Raw genomic sequence first — 21,877 nt, 5'->3', positions numbered from 1 at the left:
TTTTGTTGCTGTTTAATTTTTAAACAAGTAAACTTGTATCTCAAAAGAGACCTATGGAGACCGTGACAGCAATTTGTGATGTTAATTATGTCTGTTCAGGTGTCATGTTGAAGAATTTACTTTTGTTCCCATTATTAGAATCGAGGTGTGAAAAAGTGCTATTTGACGCTAACTTTACCAATACACATTTCCATGTATTTCATGCTAGAAAACTAAATCTCATGAAACACTAATTTGCTGTAATGCTAAATATGATTAAACATGTTTTTGTATTTTATTGTGCAACCTGTCATATTTCTGGTTGTTTCCCCATGATGTTCTTATTTCTTCATTTGTACTATATTGTACAGCATTAAGGCAGACTTAACATTTGTCTTCCTTACATGTATTTTCTCTCTAACTTGCTCTTGATCCTTTTCAGAGCCTACTGGTGTCCATCTTGCTTGTAATCTATTCTTCTAACTGCTTCTGTTGTAGTGGGTAGGAGTCAGGGGGTGGCAAATCCTGTTTTTAATCACTCAGTAACTAGGAATTTCTTGTGCTATATATCCATTTTTGTATCTTAGCAGCTTTTGTTGGGTAACTGAACTGATTTCTGCAGGACATACTTTTGGGAATTCAGAAAGAGCTCCATCAATGGAGGTAAGATCTGTGCCCAAAAAAGTCTGTTTATAAGATGTGGGAAATCAACACTGACAGCCCATTCACACACACACACACACACACACACACACACACACACACACACACACACACACACACACACACACACACACACACACACACACACACACACACACACACACACACACACACTCTCTCACACACACACACACACACACACACACACACACACACACACACACACACACACACACACACACACACACACACTCACACACACACACACACACACACACACACACACTCCAGCACTACCTGTCAGTTAAACTCCCCAACACTTATCTTTAACATGATCTGGTGAACACAACCTTTTGCCCATACTCATTAACACAAGTGGCGATATAAGTTATGCAGCAGCACGAATCTCTGAATTATAATTACCTTAACAGTTTTACATTTTCAGTTACTGCTTTATCTTCATCTTAATAACTGTAAAGTATTGGAAAAATGTCTCATTTACTTTCTCTATTTTTTGTTCACAACAGAGCTGTAGAGCATTGAAAAAGTGTCTCATTTACTTTCTCTGTTTTTGGTTCACACTGTATTGCACAAATATATGTCCTGCAACAAATTCCATTTCCTTTTCTACCAGTTCTGCTTCTTAAAAACACTTCTATTTTTAAAATCCAAGTTTTGCCCTTCATCATCAACCCTCACAGCTGTCTTAGAATCTTTACAGTCATCACTCTCAAATATGTTTTCACTTTGCAAAGATACAACACTGAACTTTAAAACATCCATTAGTTTCTGGCCATCAAATATATTCTGATGCAAAGTATTCTTATTCTACTGTACCAAAGACTGCTTCCAGCCAATCTTAACTGGAACACTATTTTATTTTCTGAACCCATGTTGCTGGATCTCAATATAGCTTAATATCTCTTTACCTTCTGTGCAAGGGCGGCCACAGACAGGTGCAAGGGGGTGCACTTGCACCCCCCCAGGAATCAGCTGGCTGGGAGATTAATCTTTTAATGAAAAAAAATATAATTTTTAAAGGTGTTCTACTTTAAGAACACCCTTTGTGTCCAGTCCCACAGAAGCTTCTGCGTCTCTGCGATCCATGATGTGCATCTTCATCTTCCGCTCCCACACATAATTTGAATTCCAGAAGATGTTTGGACTGTGGATAAATGTACAAGTGAAAGGTAGATGTGTGTGTGTGTGTGTGTGTGTGTGTGTGTGTGTGTGTGTGTGTGTGTGTGTGTGTGTGTGTGTGTGTGTGTGTGTGTGTGTGTGGTGTGTGTGTGTGTGCAAGAGGGAAGTAGGTATAACTATGGCTAAAAAGAACCTGCGCACACTTTTTCTTAGCATTTTTATTCTCTTTAATGTTTCAAGAAGAACTTCATCAGAAAAGTTTGTAAAATGCACACACACCCCTTAAAAAGACATTCAAATAATCATGTGATAAAGACAATCAATGCAAACAGTCTAAAAGTGGACATTGCCACAAAATCATAATACTATTGTTTACTAGTCATTCATGCTCTAAAGTGCATGCAGTTAAGTTTGGTTGAGCAGTATTACTTTTTAGCAATTGATTTATGACTAAAATACCATAAAAAATCTAATTTTCAAATCCTTCGTCTTAGTAAAAAACACTTGATATTGATTGATTAATTTAAACCAGGCAGTTTATCAGCATTCAGCCTGATCTGCCAGAGTGTTTCTTTACACTCTAGTAGTCTTGATGTCACCACTGAAATCCTCAACAGAAACAGAATCTAAAATAAGAAAAAGAACATTTCTTGAAATCTTTACATGTAACAGTGTGCTTAGCCAAAGCATTACGAAAATCCTACTTCTTGATGGCTAACAAGTGTTCATATATTCTTCTTTGTAAATGCCTAATAGTTTTGCTTATGTAAAAACAGCATGATTCACAAATAGCTGCATACACCACATGGTTGGATGAACAGTTATATCTCTCTAGCCCATATAGTCACATCCACATTTTTGAAATGGATGAAAGAAGAGTTATAAATGTGACAGCATTGCTTACAGTGTCCATTGGAAAGTCTGTGGGGCTAATGATGATCTTTTATTTACCTCCAACTTCTCATTCCTCTCACATAATGTTTTAATGTTGATAGTTTTCTTGAAAGAAAGCATAGGTGTATCATCTATTTCTTTTGCTAAATCATTGTTGCCCAGGATAACTTTCCAATTTTCTTGTATGCACTGTCTAACTGCCCACATTTCTTGACATATGGGCAATGGGAAAGACAAAATATATTTACAATCTGTTCCACTTGCATCCAGAAAGTGCGATTGTCCAGTTGGTGTGTGAAAATCACCATAACACAATATTGGATGTGCAACACCAAATCTTAATTATTGTACCTCAAGTTCTATTTGCGCTAACCAGTCTTCACTGTAACCTCTTTCTATGAATAACTTTTTGAGTAAAGTCACTTCTTCAGCAAATACTCCATTATCTGAAGTCAGTCTACTCAACCGAATGAATTGACCTTTGACCACGTTCCTCTTCATGTGGTGTGGATGGAGACTGTCACGATGAAAATATTGATTTGTAAAACTTTCTTTTCTGAACATTTTACTGACAAAATGACCAGTCTGGACATCAAATAACAACTGAATATCTAAGTAATTCAGACAGTCTCCAAACCCTCCTACAGTAAATCTTAGAAAAGAAGTGGTGTTATTCAAATAGTTTATAAAACTCCAAAATTCTTCTCTGGTTTCTTTCCATAAAAAAATCAAATCATTGATGAATCTTCTGTAAAACAAAATATTACCAGATAGTTCGTGTTTATCCAAGAATTTTTGTTCCCAAGTAGACATGACAATGTTGGCAAAAGCCGGGGCCACCCTGGCTCCCATTGCCACATCTGTCTTTTGCTTGAAATATTTCTTGCCAAAGCAGAAAAAATGTTGTCTAACACCAGCTCCGTTAAGTCACATATGGTATTGACTTTGTCAACATAAAAATTGGAGTTGTTGACTAAATATTCCCTCAAAAAATCAATGCCAATTTCTTGGTTCATGACTATACAAAGATGTGACATCTAGAGAGGCAACATAGAATTCCCTATTGACCTACACCTGCTCTATAAACTATTCCAGCAAGTGCCAAGAATCACCCAAATAGAATCTAGAGTTTTGGACAATGGGATTCAACTGTTGATCCAACCAGATGGAAATGGATTCAGTCCTGGAAAGAGGTACAGAGACTATTGGTCTGAAAGGAGGCTTAACCTGATCTTTGTGAACCTTAGGAATCCCCAAAAGGAAAGCCATTTTTGGATGATCAACTTGTAAAAAATTGTAAGTGTTCTGATCTAAATTTCCTTGAGTGAATAAGTCTATGAGTGTCAAATCTATGTTATGATAGCTCTCTTTAATCACAATGTCGGACACTTCGACACAATTTCTCTCATCACTCAACAATTCCATGGTTGCTTGCTGATAATCTGCATTAGTCATAATCACAAGCATACCTCCTTTATCCGCCCTCATTAGTCTCAAATCTTTCTTTCCAATAAAATCTTGTAAAGTCTCTCTTTCTGGTATCGTCAAATTTTCTCTCACTTGTCACCTTTGGAGCTGGTTCTTAAAGCAAGTTTCACAAAGACTGGTGAAAACTTGAAGAGTACTGTTTAAAGGAGGATTAAAAGTGCTTCTCTTTCTCAACAATTCTCCCTCTCTCACAATCTTGGGTATCTGTGCCATCACAAAACTCAAGTTGAGCTTCCTAACATACAACTTGAAGTCTACAGTAAGTCTTGGAATATTAACTGAATTGCTAGGGGTAAAATTAAAACCTTTTTAAGAACCGAAATTAGTTCAGGTGACAAATGCAACTTCATTAGCGCTGCACACATTGTTTAGGAACATAGGGTGTAGTTACCATTTTCCAGTGCAGACTTTCTTCAGTTTTCTTATTACGAACACAACTTTTGTGATTGTTGCCAAATATAAACTCTTCCACACTCCAAAATGTAGAAAAACATTGTTTGTCACAAAAAAAAACAACTTTATTAGAAACCAGGAAATCAAAAAATGAACTAGCGCCTCGACGTATGCCATCAAGGTACAAAAGTTTTAAACTCAGTAAAGCACTTAAATAGTTCATCAATGAGTACATTACTAAATAGAATAGTAGAACAATAGCATATACCAGAATGCCTATGAATTTAAATGAAAACTTTGATGATATGGGCAAGTGCCAGCATAGCCAACTGGAGTTTTGTAAAGAATGATATGTCCTTTGTATATCAAACTGCTTTATGCAAGATGTTTGTGTTACAAATGTATTAGAACTGTATGTCATTTGTATATCAAACTGCTTAGTAGCGATGTTTGTGCTGAAAATGTATTTGTGAGGTTTGCTTGTATTAAAATGTATCAATAGTGCACCCTGCTAGAATGAAAAGTCATTTATATGTATTATTGTAACTGAATTAAATGTATATGTTTTAATAGAGGATACTGGCACAGCAGTGGTTAACCAGCTAACATGTTTTGAGAAAAATAAGGGAAATTTAAATGAGCTGTTAAACCATTAAAAGGCAACCCATAGTGCTGAATGGGACTGGAGATGGTGGGTCAGTGAAAGAGCCTTTGTCCGTTAACTTGGTGAAAAGAGGGGAGACTCCAGGCACTGCCATAAACATTTAGATGTGTATTGTAGCCATCTATCAAAATTCCTGTCTCAGATTCAAAGGGGAATACTGTGAGAACATAGAGTCAGGTGACCAATGAGGTCATTCTGCCAGCCCTCTTGGGAATTATATTTTAGAAATTACAAAAAGCAATCTCAGAGTTTTGAGTATTCTGTTTTTGGGAACTGGACTAGAAAGATCCTCACCCACACCATCTTGCCTTGCAATAGTAAGTAACTTAACTAGGGAACAGTAATTGTTTTAGATTAGTCAGGAATATAGTGAAGCTTAGTTTAGATATTGTTTTTCTTTATTTGTCTGAGTCTGTCCATCAATGTTCTTTTCCGTATTTTCTGTGATCTGAACTCTGGTTTACTGTAAATATATATTCAATATTTTCATGTTCTTTTATTATTTATTATTAAATATATTTAAAACTTTTATTGTGGCTACTCCTTGTAGAAAATATCTAACCTGTGAGAGTACTAAAACTGGTGACACTGTGTGGGCCACTCCAGAAGGCCTATCCATCTTGGTCAACTACTACCATTTGTATTAGTATTAATATTGTACCGTATAATTGGATGCACTTTGTAAGAGCCTTATAGTAACTGACTGGTGACATTGACTCTACCTTATAGTCTGGGCAAAGCTGGTGGAGTGAGTAATCTGTGCCAGCCTTCCCCCGGTGTGTGTGTGCGTGTGTGTGTGTGTGTGTGTGTGTGTGTGTGTGTGTGTGTGTGTGTGTGTGTGTGTGTGAAAAATTAAATCTTAAAGAGTGTATGTGTCAGGTAATTGGGGCAGGGACACTAAGCACTGGGTTCACAGAGAGGGTACTGGAGGACTTGGCTTGGACACTCGGCTGAGAACCTAACCCTAGAGCTGTACCAGTAGGGACTGTTATCGGGGACCTGGAGGGAGACAGATAAAGAGACATTCAGACCCCAGGCTGAGCATGTTCCCTGTGTGCTCTTAAGGGAAAGTGTACTTGATATAGAGAGGTCTGCATCTGTAAATACTGAGTGTATCCATTTGTATTCCAAGTAGACGTCCCTCTCCAGTGTCAGTGGTAAAGATTTAGGCTCTTTGATTACTGGTCCAGTGTGGGGACATCACATATTGGTGGCAGTGGTGGCCATCACATATTGGTGGCAGTGGTGGCCATCACATATTGGTAGCAGTGGTGGGCATCACAAAAACATAAAGGAAAAATAATTCAATTGAAACAAATGAGTTCGTAGAATAACAATAATTATACTTCCAAAGCTGTTATATTATGTAATAACATATCAGAAGAATTTAAATATAAATCAGCACGTCAGCACATACATTATAAAGAACCTCAATAAATCCAAATCACTGTTATGATATTTGAAAAAAATGTGACGTTGCAGGGCTGGTAGGAGAATTATTTTTGACATCTGGGATGTATTCACATATCAATCCATTTAAATAGAGGAAACAGTTAAAATCACATGATCAAACCAGCCAATAAAACATACTAAAAGGAAAAAAGGAATCAAGTACATCAAATTCTGTAAGGAAATATGTGTGAGTCCCTTTATTCTAAAAACCATCATGGTAATATACTTAAGATTATTTGTTATACTACAAAATTAATTGTGTATTATAAATTACTCATTTGGCGCTTCACTAATAGTGGTTATATGCTGATGAAGGGTTGAGAGCCCGAAAGCTTCATTGAAGCCTGTGTTTCTGTAACTACTGTGTTCCTGCTGAGATTTTGTTCTATCTATGTGTTCAGTTCGATGTATTCACATATCCTCATCCTAAGCCGTTGTATGGTCTTACCAGTGTAAAACTTATTACAGGGGCAAAGTAACCCATAAATCAACATTTTTTTATAACAATTAAATACTCCTGGAACTTTGACAGCTTCTCATTAGTGATGTGTGCAGTTCCCTGATCTGTATAACTACAAGTATTGTAAACATTTGAACCTTGAAGGCGTATACCGAGGCACTAGTTCAGTTTTGCTTTTTACCCATTGTTCCTGGTTTCTAATAAAGTTGCTTTTTTATGCCAAATGATGTTTTTATAAATTCTTCAGTTTTCTTATTTATGTCTCAGAAAGCCAATGCAATAATTCTACTCAGCACAATTTTCCACCACAGTTTCTGAACGTAGGCTTTGTGTTTCCACAGAAATCTTTTTCAACACCTTTACGTCAGTTACTGTTTTGTTCCTTTAAACACACCGCTTTTCCACACTCTGGGGAGCAGCCTTGGGTCAACTGGTGTCCTAGGCAAAAGGGCTCCAATGTGCCTCCTACCACACCATCTGGTGCCCCCATCCTGGTCTACCTACACCAAGTAAATACTGGAATAGCGCCCCTGCTACAGCGGCGCCCTAGGCGACCGCCTAGTTGGCCTATGCCTAAGGCCGGCTATGCTGCATATACCATCATGACTATTAGGGAATATCTACCAGCTTTCCACAAATCATAGGCTCATAGGTAATTTCTCATTTAAAATGCAGTAAACTATTTTTGCAGTTTGAAAATTCAACATAACTTTCCAGTGCTCACTACCAGCTATGCTCATTTCTTTTACTAGAATTCTTGAGCACATGCCTGTTGTAACAACAACATTTTCCAAACATACTTCCTTCAGCATTCATGCTACTATGTTTTCCTAACACATTTATATCAGCAGCATGTTATATCTATTATGCATAGGGTAACCTTTCAGCAGTTTCATATGACTTGGTTAAAACATTCAAAAGTAACACATTCTACTTCTGTTTTCCAAACAATTATTTTAAATTTAGTTTTAACAATTATTTCACTTCATTCCCAGAGTCTAGCTTCTGTTTTTGTCTCTGTACTTGGGAAGTGCCAAACAAAAGTTTGACTGTAACACTCAGCAATCAAACTCGTATTCCACTCTGAGGTTAATGAGCACAGTTCAGACAAAGCAAACTCCATAGTTTATAGCCGCAGTTCTTTAAACATGCCATTTAGATAGTAGTCGGTTTTGCTTTCATTCAACAATGATTTGTTGGTAGGGCTGTTCCCCACCCCCATTTCAATACATATTCTAAATTTAAGATTCACAGTAACTCAAAATCATTCCCATTCCCTCCAACTGCGTTTTTTCATAGCAAAAATTAAATTTGCCAAAAATGTTAGCAGCTACTCACTTTTTCCTGCAAACATTGTCTGTCACAACCACTAGTGTAATATTTAGCAAGCATTGGAAACTATTGTTTAATTAAAGTACATTTTATTTGTAATAAGATAGCCATAATAAAGTTCATTTTGAAATTAAAAGGAAGCAAAAATGTCTCTCCCTGTTTCTATTCCTGCTGTTTTATAAGAAAGATGTGTGGCCTCCTCCCATTGAGTCAGGTATAAATAATCCTCCCAGGCTTCCCTGTAGGGTTTGGTAGAGAGCACTATACCATAACATATAAACCATCAGATTTATATGCATCATTATATCCTGGCCTGTAGTTAGAACCAAGGGCGCCCGCAGGCAGGTGCAAGGGGGTGCACTTGCACCCCCCTGGAATCGGCTGACAAGTTAATGCTGTAATTTAAAAAAAAAGTTTTTTTTTTTTTTTAGTGCGTTCTTCTTTAAGAAGAAGTCCGTGCTGACAGTCCAGTCGCAGGCGTGCTGACATCATCGCCTCGCGCTCTCATATTTACAAGTTTGCGAGCGGGAACTCACACGGACGGTTTCGCAAGCAGGAGGATTCGCACGGGAACTGAAACGGACGGAAACAGATGGAAGATGGGACCTGAAGTGGATGGATTTGCAAGCAGGAGGAAACGGATGGAAGATGGGACACTGTCAGAGTGAGGTGTGTGTGTGTGTGTGTGTGTGTGTGTGTGTGTGTGTGTGTGTGTGTGTGTGTGTGTGTGTGTGTGTGTGTGTGTGTGTGTGTGTGTGTGTGAAATGCCCCAGGTGTTACATGGTGGTGGGTAGAGAATAAGGCTTGAACCCTATACCTTGGGCCCAAGTGGCAAGAGCCTGAATTCCCTACCCACCACCATTTGTAAAAATGTTGCAGGTTTTTCCCTCATACTTTTTCTGTTCCTCATAAAATCTGTGGTTTCTGTATGTGTCCTTGTTGCCTGACAGCTACATGTTCTCTGGTTTGATTCTTGGCTGTCTGGAGTGTTTCTCCCTGGGCCTCTGCTAAAAATTAGCTTTTTTTCCAAGTCAGACTTTCCTGGTTAACAAATGTTAAAAAAATGGACACTCATTTCAATATCAGACTACATATTCTTCAGAAAGTGCATGGTAACAAAAGCTTTTATTTTAGCAATTTTCTTCTAAGTGTACAAGATGGATATTTGAAATGTATCCCTGTCTTTGGGACTGTATTCCCCCCATTATTGGCTTCATCCAGGTTTTGTGCTAAGGTTGAGAGCTATGGTAAGAACTGAATTCACTGAATATGTTTGGGGGCTATATTTACCCAGTATTGGCTTTATTCAGGTATTTATTGGCTTCATCCAGGTTTTGTGCTAAGGTTGAGAGCTATGGTAAGAACTGAATTCACTGAATATGTTTGGGGGCTATATTCCCCCATTACTGGCTTTGTCTGGGTGTTTTTTGCTAAGAGGTTGAGAGCTATGGTGAGAACTGAATTCACTGAATGTTTGGGGGTTGTATTCACCCATTATTGGCTTTGTTCAGGTATTTTGTGCTAAGAGGTTGACAGCTGTGCTATGGTGAAAACTGAATTCACTAAATGATAGCCATTTAAGTTTCAGTCTTCCTCTTTCACAAAACAGCTGATTTGGCGTAGTGGTATGTTGCTCTGACTGTTTTGCACAGGGTCCCCTGGGTTCAAGACGTGGCAGTGAAATGTATGGTGGTAACGCAGCATTTTATTCTAGCAACTTTCCAACATTATACAAGCAATGTTTAAAATGTGTCCCTGTTTTTTGGCCTTTTGCCCCCCCCCAATAAATTTTGGCTTTTTCCAGATTTCTTGTGCTGCAACATTCAGAGATACAGCTGAGTGTCAAGTAGATTTTACAAGGAGCTGAGAGCTGCAGGGGAGCAAAAGTTTAGTGCTGCTTATGTTTAGTCTGCTCGCACTGTTAATAGCACAACAGGATAGTGTACTTGCTTTTGATGCTGAAGGCTGTGGGTTCTACTCCCACAGTAGGTAGATGCATTGCTGATACTGTACTGTGTTGTAAAGGGGGTGGATGCTGCAGTTCTTTTGGCAAAGATACCTAGTAACTATGAACCTGTTATCAGTTTGCTATCCGTTCCCTATTGCGATATTACTAGCTTATCATTTTTTTATTGCATGCAACAAAGGCAATTTATTATTTGTAGATTAAACAATGACATATAAAGTGATTGCTAGCAGCAACCTCTTTATTAGTTACAAATTTCTTTAATGTGGATTTTACTACAGAGATTGTGCATATTTTTTACTGATACTGGTGGACTATAGAAGGTTGAGTAGACTTTTTATGATGGAAATGTTCTGAATTGGGCAGTTTTGTCATTGGTGTATGCATTTTGTTTCATTGTTTTCTGGAAAAATGTTCAAAACAAATTTGAAATGCCCTCTAACAACTGTACTGTATTGTACAAGGAATATAATGTAATACAGTCAGGAAGGTGTATCAAAGAGCATGTGTATGTTATGTTCGGGCCTATGATTTTGAAGACAGCCCAGAGTTTATTTATCTGCCACTGGCAAAATGTATTTTCTTTGAATGTGGGTTTCAATGCTGTTTCAATGCATGTGAGTTTCAAGGGCAGAGAAGTTTTAATGTTAGTCTATTTTCATTGTGAGACTGCATTGCTTTGTTTAACAGATATGTATTAGGGTTTGTGCTGTAAAATGCAAAATAAAACTTTCAAATGAAATCCTAAATCATCGCAGAAGTAAATCAGTATGCACATTAGTGTTTATGGTAAATGGGGCAAAATAACCAAGGAATGGGACATTGGAATGGCTGCATTTGACCATGATTTTGTGAGGGGGGTAGCAAACTCAGACAGCCTCGGTTGAACTATACCTCTCAGTTGTCCATATCTTTGCAGAATGAATAGATATTTGCTTCTTATTTTTGGTTTGTTCCTCATAAAATTTGTGGTTTTCTAGCAAATCATTTAGGAATTAAGTCACTAAATGACAGACATTGAGTTTCAGATATCATAACCTTCAGAAAAATGCATGCTAATGCAAGACTGTCTTAAGTTTATACAAGAGCATTTTTTAGTTGTGTTTGTATGTTCCCCCCAATATATTTGAGCCTTGTCCAGATTTCCTGCATTAAGAGGTTGAGAGGTACGTGCAAATCCCTTTGTAGATTAGGAATATCCAAACCTCTCAATTGTCCCCAATTTTGGCTCAAAATGTTGCTCTCCCCTAATAATCCCTTCTCCAAAATGGCAATTTTGGAAGAAAATGTGGAGGGTTTACAATTATATATAACTGTAATGATCAGAGTTATAGATTACTTTTATTTCAGAAATGCATGTAGATGCTCTTATTTTGTTAGCTGCTCAAGTTAACAATGTTAATATTAAAAAGGTGTCCTTTTTTTGACAGGTATTTTTGCATCACATTTTGGTCTGTTTTTCATAAAATTGTGGTTTTCTGGCAAATTAGTGGCAAGTCATTAAAGATTGAAGTTGGAAAATAATGGCAGACATTTGTGTTTCAGATTTTATACCCTTCAGAAAATTCGTACTAATGCAAGATCTACTACTGTTCTATTATCTAAGTTAATAAGAGCAATATTTAAAAATTGGCCTTATTTTTGGGCCTGTGTCCCACTTCTAGTTCTATGTATGGCTTTGTCGAGATTTCTTGCTCTGAAGTTGAGGTATGAGTGTCAGAGCCATCACTGTCAGCCAGAGACATTTCAAATTATGACATACTTATTGCACCCCACCCCCCATTGTAGTGGCTCTGGATGTGTCCAAGGAAGACAAGGAGCAGTTATGCAGTGTAAGTGTGCAGAGTATTCCCCCATCCAAGGTAGATCACAAATACGACTGTGGCTTTTCATCTGTCCTTGATTTTGCAGAATGTTCTGGTTTTCTATCAGATTTTTATACTGTTGATTTATGCTTCTTATTATTCAGGAACTGCATGCTGTCACAGTGCCCTGTTGCGCTGTTTAAGTAGCCATGGTTTAATGAACATCGGGTAAGCTTGTCGGAGATTTTAAGATGCAAGTAAGCTTTAGTAAGCATATTTTTAAAGAATTACCAGCATTGAAAGCCTTTTCGTTGTTGCCATGCAGAGAATATTTACATAACTAGATAATGTATAAGCCTTGGGTATTGAAATGCATATGACAGTATTTGTAATAAAAGGACAGGATTACAGTATTTTCAGAAGCTCATTACGTTTTATTGGAGACCAGTGTCTTATAGCAGTGTCTGTGTGTTAGTACACTTGTAGTTGGGTGGCTTTAATGGTATATGGTAAATAAGCATTGCTACCTTACTTAAAAGCCAAGCCCTGCAACAACTAGGTAAGCTCCACACTGAAGTCAAAACACAATAGCTCTGGTGGGTAAATGTACTCTGTAGTAATCAAAAAAAGGCAAATGTTTGAAATAGCTACAGCTTATGTGCAAACACAATAGGTAGTGATGAAACAATGCTCTGCTAAAAATGCTTTAATGCTCCACATTGCTGAGCTGCAGATCAGTTATCACTGGCTACCAGGATTTCACCCACTTCAGATCAAGCACGGTGCCGTTCAGTGCAACCTTCCCAGAACTAATTCAAGTCTGACCAGAATTATTTGGTGTGTGTATAAGAGGGAGGTAGCATACCCCTCAGCTGTCCAGGTTTTTGCAGAATGTCCAGATTTTTGCCCCATATTCCTCCTAAAAAGGATTGAAGTTGCTAAATAATGAGACATTTCAGTTTTAGATGTCATATCATTTAGAAAAATGCATACTAACACAAATCCTGTTACTCTTGCAATTTTCTAAGTTTATGAGAGCCATATTTATAATCAGTCCCTATTTATTTTAGGCTTTGTCCATATTTCTTGCACTAAGGTTGAGGCCTTGAGGGTTGTGGTATGTTTGTGAGAGAAAGCGAAATGCCCAAGTTAGAGTTAGCAGGTGGAGTTAAGTGCATTTTCAAGGAACTGAGCTTTAAGGGAAGTGAAGTTTACTGCTGCTCATGCAAAGTCTATTTATAATGTGCAACTGTTTTGTTTAGCAAATGGTATCTCTATTGTGGTATAAAGTTTTAAAGCTATGTTAGTAGCACCACAAGTAGAATACTTGCATCTTAATGGAGAGGCTTGAGGTTCTATTCCTACAGCATTTACATCTGTATGCTGCAGTCCTGATGATGTCCTCCTTTGGATGAGATGCCTAATAACTATGAACCTGTTTTTCAGCTTGCCATCCATTTTCTATTGCAATATACCAACTTACCATTTTTTAATTTAACATAGGCAATTTATTCTTTGACGGAAGCAGGCACTGAATTTGTAGATGAAACACTGAAATATACAGTTTTCTAGCAACAACATCTTCATTAGTTTCAGATATCTTTAATGTGGAATTATTCAGATTACTTTTACTTCGGCAGAGACACTCAAACAAGTGTTGCTGTATAATACAAGGGATATAATTCAATTATATATTATAATTAAACAATCAGGTAAATCAAATCTTTTGCATGGCCCTAACAGTGTGCAAGGAGCCTATTGCTTGAAAACAGTTCAAAGGTAAATAACTTGCCACTGGCCAGATGCATTTTCTTTGAATGTGGGTTTCAATGCTGTTTCATTGAATGTGAGTTTCAAAAGTAGAGAAGCTTTAATGCCAAGTCTGTTTTCATTGTAAGACTATTGCTTTGTTTAGGTTTAGTAAATGTCTCAGTGTTTGGGCTATAATGTTTGAAATAAAAGTTGTAAATTAAATCCAACTGCCTGTAATCATTGTAGAACTAAAGCATAAAACAGTATGCACACAGAGATTTGAACAGTGTCTATGGCAAATGGAGAGAAATAGCCAAGTAATGGGGCACTGGAATGGCTCTGTGGGTGGGGCTTGGGGTGGGTGGATGTGGGCGGGGCTGTGTTGGCAGGGGGCGGGGGGAGCGATATGGGTGGGGCTCTGGGTTTGCACCCCCCTGCAAAAAATCCTGCGGGCTCCCTTGGTTAGAACTCATGGGAACATGAAGAAGATGCCTGCTTGTACTGTTGCTCAAGTTGGTCTAAAAGACATCCATCTGGAGTTTGTGGGGTCAGTACCAGTACCAGTTTTCTGTTGTGCCAGCCCAGGAAATAACAAGTATGCTGCAAAAGTGAAGTCTCAAAGATTCAGCTATATGGGGAATATTTCAGATAACTGTTTCACGTTGTCAGGGTAATCCAAATTATTGGAGTTCATTGAATTGCACTGTTGACTCTAGCAACTACTTGTTATTTATACCACAGTCTTTTGACCATTGTACTTGGTTAATGAGCCAAGAAACAATAACATGCACTGTGAATTAATATGAAAATAACATGCATTTATTTAATAAGAAGAAATAGAAGGATGCAAATGATGTATATATATGTATGTCTTTACAGTGTATGTCTGAAAGCTCCTTCATTGATGTTCATGACCCTGAAGCAGAGGCCTTACAACCTCAGGCAAAACAACTGCTTCGCTCACTGCAAACTGTACGGAAACTGCTGAGAGCACAGAGTTTGACGGACCCTGGCGAATATAACACTCAGATCCGATATGCACTTATACAGTTCGACAAGGCATTTACAGACTTTGAGCTGAGGTATCTCTGAAATTATATAGAATTTTAGTAGTCTTACAACCATATTTGTTTTTTTTAACTATATGTGTATTTAAGTGAGAGTGTGTGTGTGTGTGTGTGTGTGTGTGTGTGTGTGTGTGTGTGTGCGCGTTGCATTTTGGAAATTAGTCATTTTAAATGATCAGTCTGATTAGGCTGAAGAGGCTATCTTATACCTCATTGCGTAAAAGTTTCCCTATTGTGTTTCTGTGGAAAAAAGTCCTTTCTAAATAAGGCTCTGTATTTTTCACTTCTTTTCTGTCAAGGCCATCCAGTCTAAAAATTAACTTCTCTTATACACAAAAAACAGTTTCAAGAGACCCTTGAATTTTAAAGAGAAGTTAAAGTAACGTCTTAATGAATGATAGCAAGTTTCACAGCCTCTGATGCACTGGTGGCCCTCATTTATTTAGTTATTTTCTAAACATTTCAGTCAAATTTTCCAATTCTGAACATAATTTCACCCATTCACTTTCAAGTTTTATGTATGGTATTTCTGTTTACCATCCCACCCCATACATCCCTGTTTTATAGTAGCTTAGGACAACATCTAAAGAATATCTGTGTGGCTAACTTTTGTGAATCAATACATCACTTTAAACAATGTTTTTAAAATGACTACTAATGGTCAGTCTTGTTATTAAGGCTATGTTTTTTTGTAACTGTATAATATGTTTAACATTAATTTTATAAAAAAAGATGCATGTAATGTACATACAATTATATGGGAATATGCCACTTTTCATTTCCTGACAGTGCATCTTTAAACAAGGGAGAGCCATGTAGTAGGCTAATCCAGAGTTTAAGAATGGATCATCTGGTCAGAGCCACTATCACCTTTGTATTACTTCTTTGTATTACATATGGTAGCATTAAAACATTTACTAGGTAAGCTATTTTCTCAGATAATAGACGATACTATAATTTGCATAATAAAAGTATGTCTTAATTGTAAAGGAGACAATAGTGCTTACAACCCCATATTTTGTATCTGGTGCACAATTTTTTTTTTTTTTTGTAATTGCAATACAATGCACTACATTATGTTGGTACCTAACAGGCACCAGAAGCTATGCACAAAAATGTAATAGAAAACAAATCATACACACTTGATGAAACTAATGAGTTGGGGATACATGATAGAGACTGTCAGATTTTTCAAGGTTATCATAAAATTTCAAGATATACAACTTTTAGAAGAAATCATACAAAAACAATTATCTACGATTTGAAAGTAGGAGGAGGAGGACACCTCTAGGAAAGAGAATGCAAGAAAAATATTTTCTCCAAGAGCATTATTGATGTACGGAACAGCATATTACAAAATGATAGATCTGGCAACATTGGGATAAGCCAGAGTACAATGGGACAAACTTAAAACATACTGAATAAAAAATTAACTGGGATAGAAATTAAACTGCAAATACAACCACCTCTCGGCGTGGTCAAACAAAGACAAAGTTAGCCAATGCCCTTATTTGTCACAATTTTATATGTTTCTGTATTTATGTTGATTTCAGTATGATACTTGCTTAAACAGAACCCGTTGCTAGAATATAGCTTCAGCAGTGAGTATTCAGTAGCCTTGTAAGTCAGTGACATACTTCAAATATTTTGAGGTCTAAAATAATACAGCTACCTTGATGTTTTACTGCCTTATCAAAATTCGGTATTACACATATTTTATTTGGCATTTGCTACACTCAGTTATTTCCTCATAGGGGTTGGTTTATATATTATCATTCACTTACATGTTCATTTTTCAGCTACATTTCTTCAGTTGTTTCTCTGAAGTCCCCTGAGGAGCTGTACAAACAACAGGAAATTGTGGTACTTTTCTGTGAAACCGTTGCCAGGTAAGTAAAATTTGTTGGTAATTGTTAATTATATATTTTGGTATTAATGGATCCTGGGTGAATTATACAAAAATGTTAAACCTGTTGATCTATTCTGTAGTATATACAGTGCATGTGATTTCTACAAATTCTGCTTCTTGGTGTTTGGCCTGGTCATTACTTATATTCCACTTTAGTATTGGGAGTGTGGGGAGAAGGATTTACTAAACCTGTTATAAGTGCTTTACAGGACTGCTGAAAAAGTGAAACCATATCATAATCACCACTAAAGGAACAGGATATTCAGCAGCTGTATTAACTTTTTAGCTGTAGATGTTTTTAGCATTTGTCTGCATCACAGCATCTTTGCTGCACCCATGTTTTTCCTGTTCATGGCTATAAATATTCAGTACCTCACATTGGAAAGGGATGGACATGTAGGATAACCTGCTGATTGTTGTGAGTGACTTAAACAATGTTTGCTTGCATGCCTGTTTATATGACAAGTTACATATTTGCTTGGCATGTGTTATCTTCAAGAAAGAAAGCATCTCTGCGTCTCCCTATAGGATCTGACTGGAAAAAGGAACTGCACGTCTTGTTAATGTAACCTGTAGCTGCCTTTTGTCCACAGTTCATGCTACTTCCTACAACTTGACATGTAATATAATGAGACTGAGACTGAACCACCAGAAACCTCTGAAAAAATTATTAATATTTGTAATATGTGTTTATGTAGGCTGCCGCAGTGGAATTTTTTTCTAAAATTGTGGTACTTCTCAAGATGTTTCTGGTAATGTGAATTTTACACTTGCATTATTGTTGGTGTTCTTGTTTCCATCAGATAAACTGAGGTTGCTGTTTTTTTTTCTTTAAACATATTTTAATAACTGTGTTTAAAATGATAAAAGTAATGGAAGCAAAACATATTAGTTCTAAGAAACCAGAAAATGCCAGGCACCAGTAGAAAATGAAAATGGAGTCAGATTTCAAACCCTTTTCCTTATGTAAATTATTCTGTAAATTATTCTGTAAATTATTGCTGTGGTTTGGTCTTAGGGACAAAGCCTGCTTTATGAAATCTACAGTAAAAGTGACTAAATCCAACCATAGCTTATACTTTTCCTATAGTACTGCACTTGTACGATGGCTAAAATAAGCTTTTTTGGTGTATGAATTTAACCTACATCCTAACCATGAACTTAACTAAAAAGCATGCTATGTATCTGATATGCCAATGTCGTGATATCCCCTCTTTACGATTATGATAACTTGGTTATGTATGAGTTGTGCATGCTTAGACTGGGTGGGAGAACATACAGGTATATAGGGGAAGAGATTGTAGTGACAGAAGTTCCAGATTTCTTTAGTTTTTTTTTTTCCCTTCCTGGCTTTGTAACTACATAGACAAAAAATAAGGCAGAGACATTAAAGTAAGTTGCAAGGAAATTTTTTTTCAGGTATTTGTTTAGAGTTGTCAAATGGAAGATCTGTTGCTTTTATATTATTCACGGTCATCTGTTTAGCACTTCCCTGCTGTGTGTTGAGATCAGATTGTTTAATAGCAGTAGCTTCATGACATTTTATTGACCACGTTAGTCCCGCTATCTTATATTCGGTGGAGACCTGATGTGATATTCATACTGACTAGGGGACGTTTAGTTTGGGCACTGGGGGAATTCTCCTACTCGTTTTGAGTAGGGGAAGATTTTTGTGCAACACATCATGATGTTGGGGAAGAGAAGTAAGCAGTTTTTAGCTAGTGAGCAGAAAGTGCTTTCAGAGACCACTGAAGCTGTTGAGTGGAGGTGGACTTGATGACACACTGTTTCTGAACTTTTGATTGCGATAGTGCTAGACACAGCAACCCTAATGCCCTTCCTATCCCCAGAAAAGCAGAGTTTCCTGCCTCTCTTCTTCACCCAGCTGGCTTCCAGAAGTCACCTCACTGCAATTCCTGCAAGCCCTGGGATACATGGCATCTTGCATCCTTCTCATCCCTCTCGCCAGGCTTCCCATGAGAAAGCTTCAGTGGTACTTAAAAAACCTTTGGTGTCAGCACTCTCGGTCCCTAGAGACCAGTCTTCCACTGATCCCTTGCATAAGGGATGAATTTCTGTGGTGGGCAGAGGCTTGTGCCATGAACAAGGGTCTTCCATTCATCGTCTGCCCTTCTGGCCAGACAGTCACCACCGACGCCTCAGACATAGCCTGGGGTGCTCACCTAGCAGGCAGGTGTACCCAAGGCCTTTGGAATGCCCAGCAACTTCACTTGCACATCAACCAGAAAGAAATGATGGCAGTGCAAAATACTCTGACTTCCTTCCAACCCCATCTCAGGCCAGGGGTCCTCCTTATAAAAACAGACACCACAGTAATGTGGTACATCAACAAGCAGGGGGGCACCCAATCTTACCCCCTGTGCAGGTTAGCCATGAGTCTGTGACGTACAGCCACCTCCATGGGGCTACATCTAATTGCCCAGTAGGGATCAACAACACACTGGCAGATCACCTAAGCAGAAACTTACTGGACCCCCATGAATGGCAGCTCCACAGGGAAATCTTTCTGCAAATCACCCAGGAGTGGGAGGGGAGACCTCAGAGGTGGATCTCTTTGCCTCGAACCTCAACCACCAGCTGCACGAGTTTTGTACCAGGGAGTATCACCTCCTAGAATGGAAGGTGGATGCCTTGACCTTCCCCTGGAGCTCCCTTTTTATGTATGCATACCCTCCTCAGCCCCTTATTCCCAAGATTCTGATCAAAATAAGAAAGGAGAGACCAAAGGCCATCTTCATTGCTCTGGACTGGCCCAGACAGTATTGGTACCCCTTACTACGCAGTGTGACCTTACAGCCCCACCCCAAGCTGCTTCTCCTAAGGTCAGACCTCTTAACCCAGGAGAGGGGGAAGGTACTGCACCCAGACCTACAGACTCTCAAACGTTTAGCATGCCTCATACACTAAAAACTAACAAGAAGTCACTGTTAAGCAAATAGGTCCTGGATATCATCACAGAGGCCAGAAGGCCCAGCACAAGAAAATCTTATGCAGGAAAATGGAAAAGATTCTGGTCCTAGAAACTATCAAAAGGGGAAGTACCTCCCAATCTCCCATCCCTCCCTCTCAACCTGGATTACTTAGCAGAGTTGCTCAATAGTGGCCTGTCCTTCTCCTCTATTAAAACCCATGCCTTGGCCATCTCTGCCCATTATGATTCAGACCCATCCCTCTTCTCATGCTATGATTAAGCAATTCCTCAGAGGGGCTTCTAATATCAGGCCTCCCAGAAGTCCTCCTAATCCACCCTGGGACCTGAATTATGTGTTAGAGAAACTAACCTTACCTCCTTTCGTACCTGCTGCTTCAACAAAATTGAAATACCTCTCCTGGAAGACTGCCTTCCTACTAGCTATGACCTCAGCCAGAAAGGTGTCAGAACTTCAAGTTCTCATGGCTGTTGAGCCCTTCATAATTTTCCATGCAGACAGAGTCTCCCTGAAGACTAATCCCGTGTTTATGCCCAAGGTGGTATCTGATGTGACCCTTAACCAGGCCATACACCTTCCCACCTTCTTTCCCAACCCTCAAAACAAGGGGAAAGAATTCTACACTCACTAGACGTGTATAGACAACTCAGATACTATGTGGACCGCTTTGCCCCAGAGGCAGAGAGGAAACCCATTTCCAAACAAACCATTTTCAAATAGATTTCACACTGTATCCATGTTTGCTACAGACTGCATGGGAAAACCATCCCTAAGTCAATCCATACCCACTCCACTAGGGCAACCTCCACTTCCACTGCCTTCCTCAGAGGAGTACCTACCAGGGACATGTTATAAGCGGCCACCTGGACCCCTGTCTATACCTTTACAAAGCATTACCACCTACCTCTCTTTTCGAAGTCTAGGGCAGGGTTTGCCTCTGAAATTCTGCAGGGCTTTTTGACTCATACCTAGGACTCTATCTATCCTTCCACCCTTTACCTCAGCTTTGGGAATCCACCCACAGGTGATGGCTGCAACAGTGAAACACAAAGAACATAGTACTGTTGTGTACACTTACCATAAATGTAGATGTTCAAGTGTATTCACTGTTGCAGTCTTGGTTTCCCTCCCTCCATCCCCCTTTTCACATCTTCCCTAGGGGGACACATCCTTTCCAAGGTGGCTCTTAGCCACCAAGACCACTTCTCTCTTTTCTCTTGTGCTTCTGATGGGTTAGGGCAAGAAAAACTGATGTAATGGCATTGGCTGCCTTGCTTTATAGTACTGACGACCTGACGTCAGACTACAAGTGACAGCAGCCGACGCACAAAAACATTGATTCTGGTATTCGGGCCGGCCGGGGGCTACCACAGCAGGGGTAACCCACAGGTGATGACTGCAACAGTGAATACACTTGAACATCTACATTTATGGTAAGTGTACACAACTGTACTTTCCCAAACCTGGCCTAGCAGCTATAGCTCTAGGTCATCCTGCTGCAGCTAAGCTGCTAATCAATTTCAATCCTAGTCTTTCTGATAAGGAATGGAAAATTATGTATAGGTATGGGGAAAAGTGTGTACTTCTACAGCTTTGATTTTCAGAATGTTGAATTGGCAGGCTCATATATTAAAGTTTGTTCTGACCAATTGGGACAGTCTGAATCTCTGTTTTTTTCTCTTTGGCAACAGGTAGGGAACAGTTTTTATTCAAGGATGTTCCTAGTACCAAAGACATAAATTGCTTGGAGACTAGTTCTGGATCTTTCTTAAACCTGTTTGTGATTGTGCCCATATTCAACATTATTTCACTTCACAACCTATAACCTGTTCTTCCTCATTTAAGTTTCCCAGTAATACTAGGTTTAAAAGATGCTTATCATCACATCCCTATTCATCCAAATTTCAGGTGTGTCTTATGGTTCTGTGTGTCTGGATCATGTTATCAGTTCCCTGCCTTTCC

At 38.5% G+C, this 21,877-nt stretch overlaps 1 protein-coding gene across 2 annotated transcripts in view; it reads left to right on the top strand.

The window, feature by feature from the left end:
• The window catches only part of LOC122799914 (lateral signaling target protein 2 homolog), a 746,347-nt gene that overhangs the window by 253,866 nt on the left and 470,604 nt on the right, over positions 1–21,877 (top strand). The window contains exons 4-5 of one of the 2 annotated variants that reach the window (XM_044069311.1): positions 14,868–15,070; positions 16,855–16,944. In XM_044069311.1, coding sequence (XP_043925246.1) covers positions 14,868–15,070; positions 16,855–16,944 — 293 coding nt within the window. The remainder of the gene's footprint in view (positions 1–14,867; positions 15,071–16,854; positions 16,945–21,877) is intronic. The other variant, XM_044069312.1, reaches the window with a different exon arrangement.

The sequence above is a fragment of the Protopterus annectens genome, chromosome 4.part0 (assembly GCF_019279795.1).
Source record: "Protopterus annectens isolate FY-2018-M chromosome 4.part0, PAN1.0, whole genome shotgun sequence".
Classification (NCBI taxonomy): Eukaryota; Metazoa; Chordata; order Ceratodontiformes; family Protopteridae; genus Protopterus; species Protopterus annectens.
This window is presented reverse-complemented; position numbering and strand designations above follow the sequence as displayed.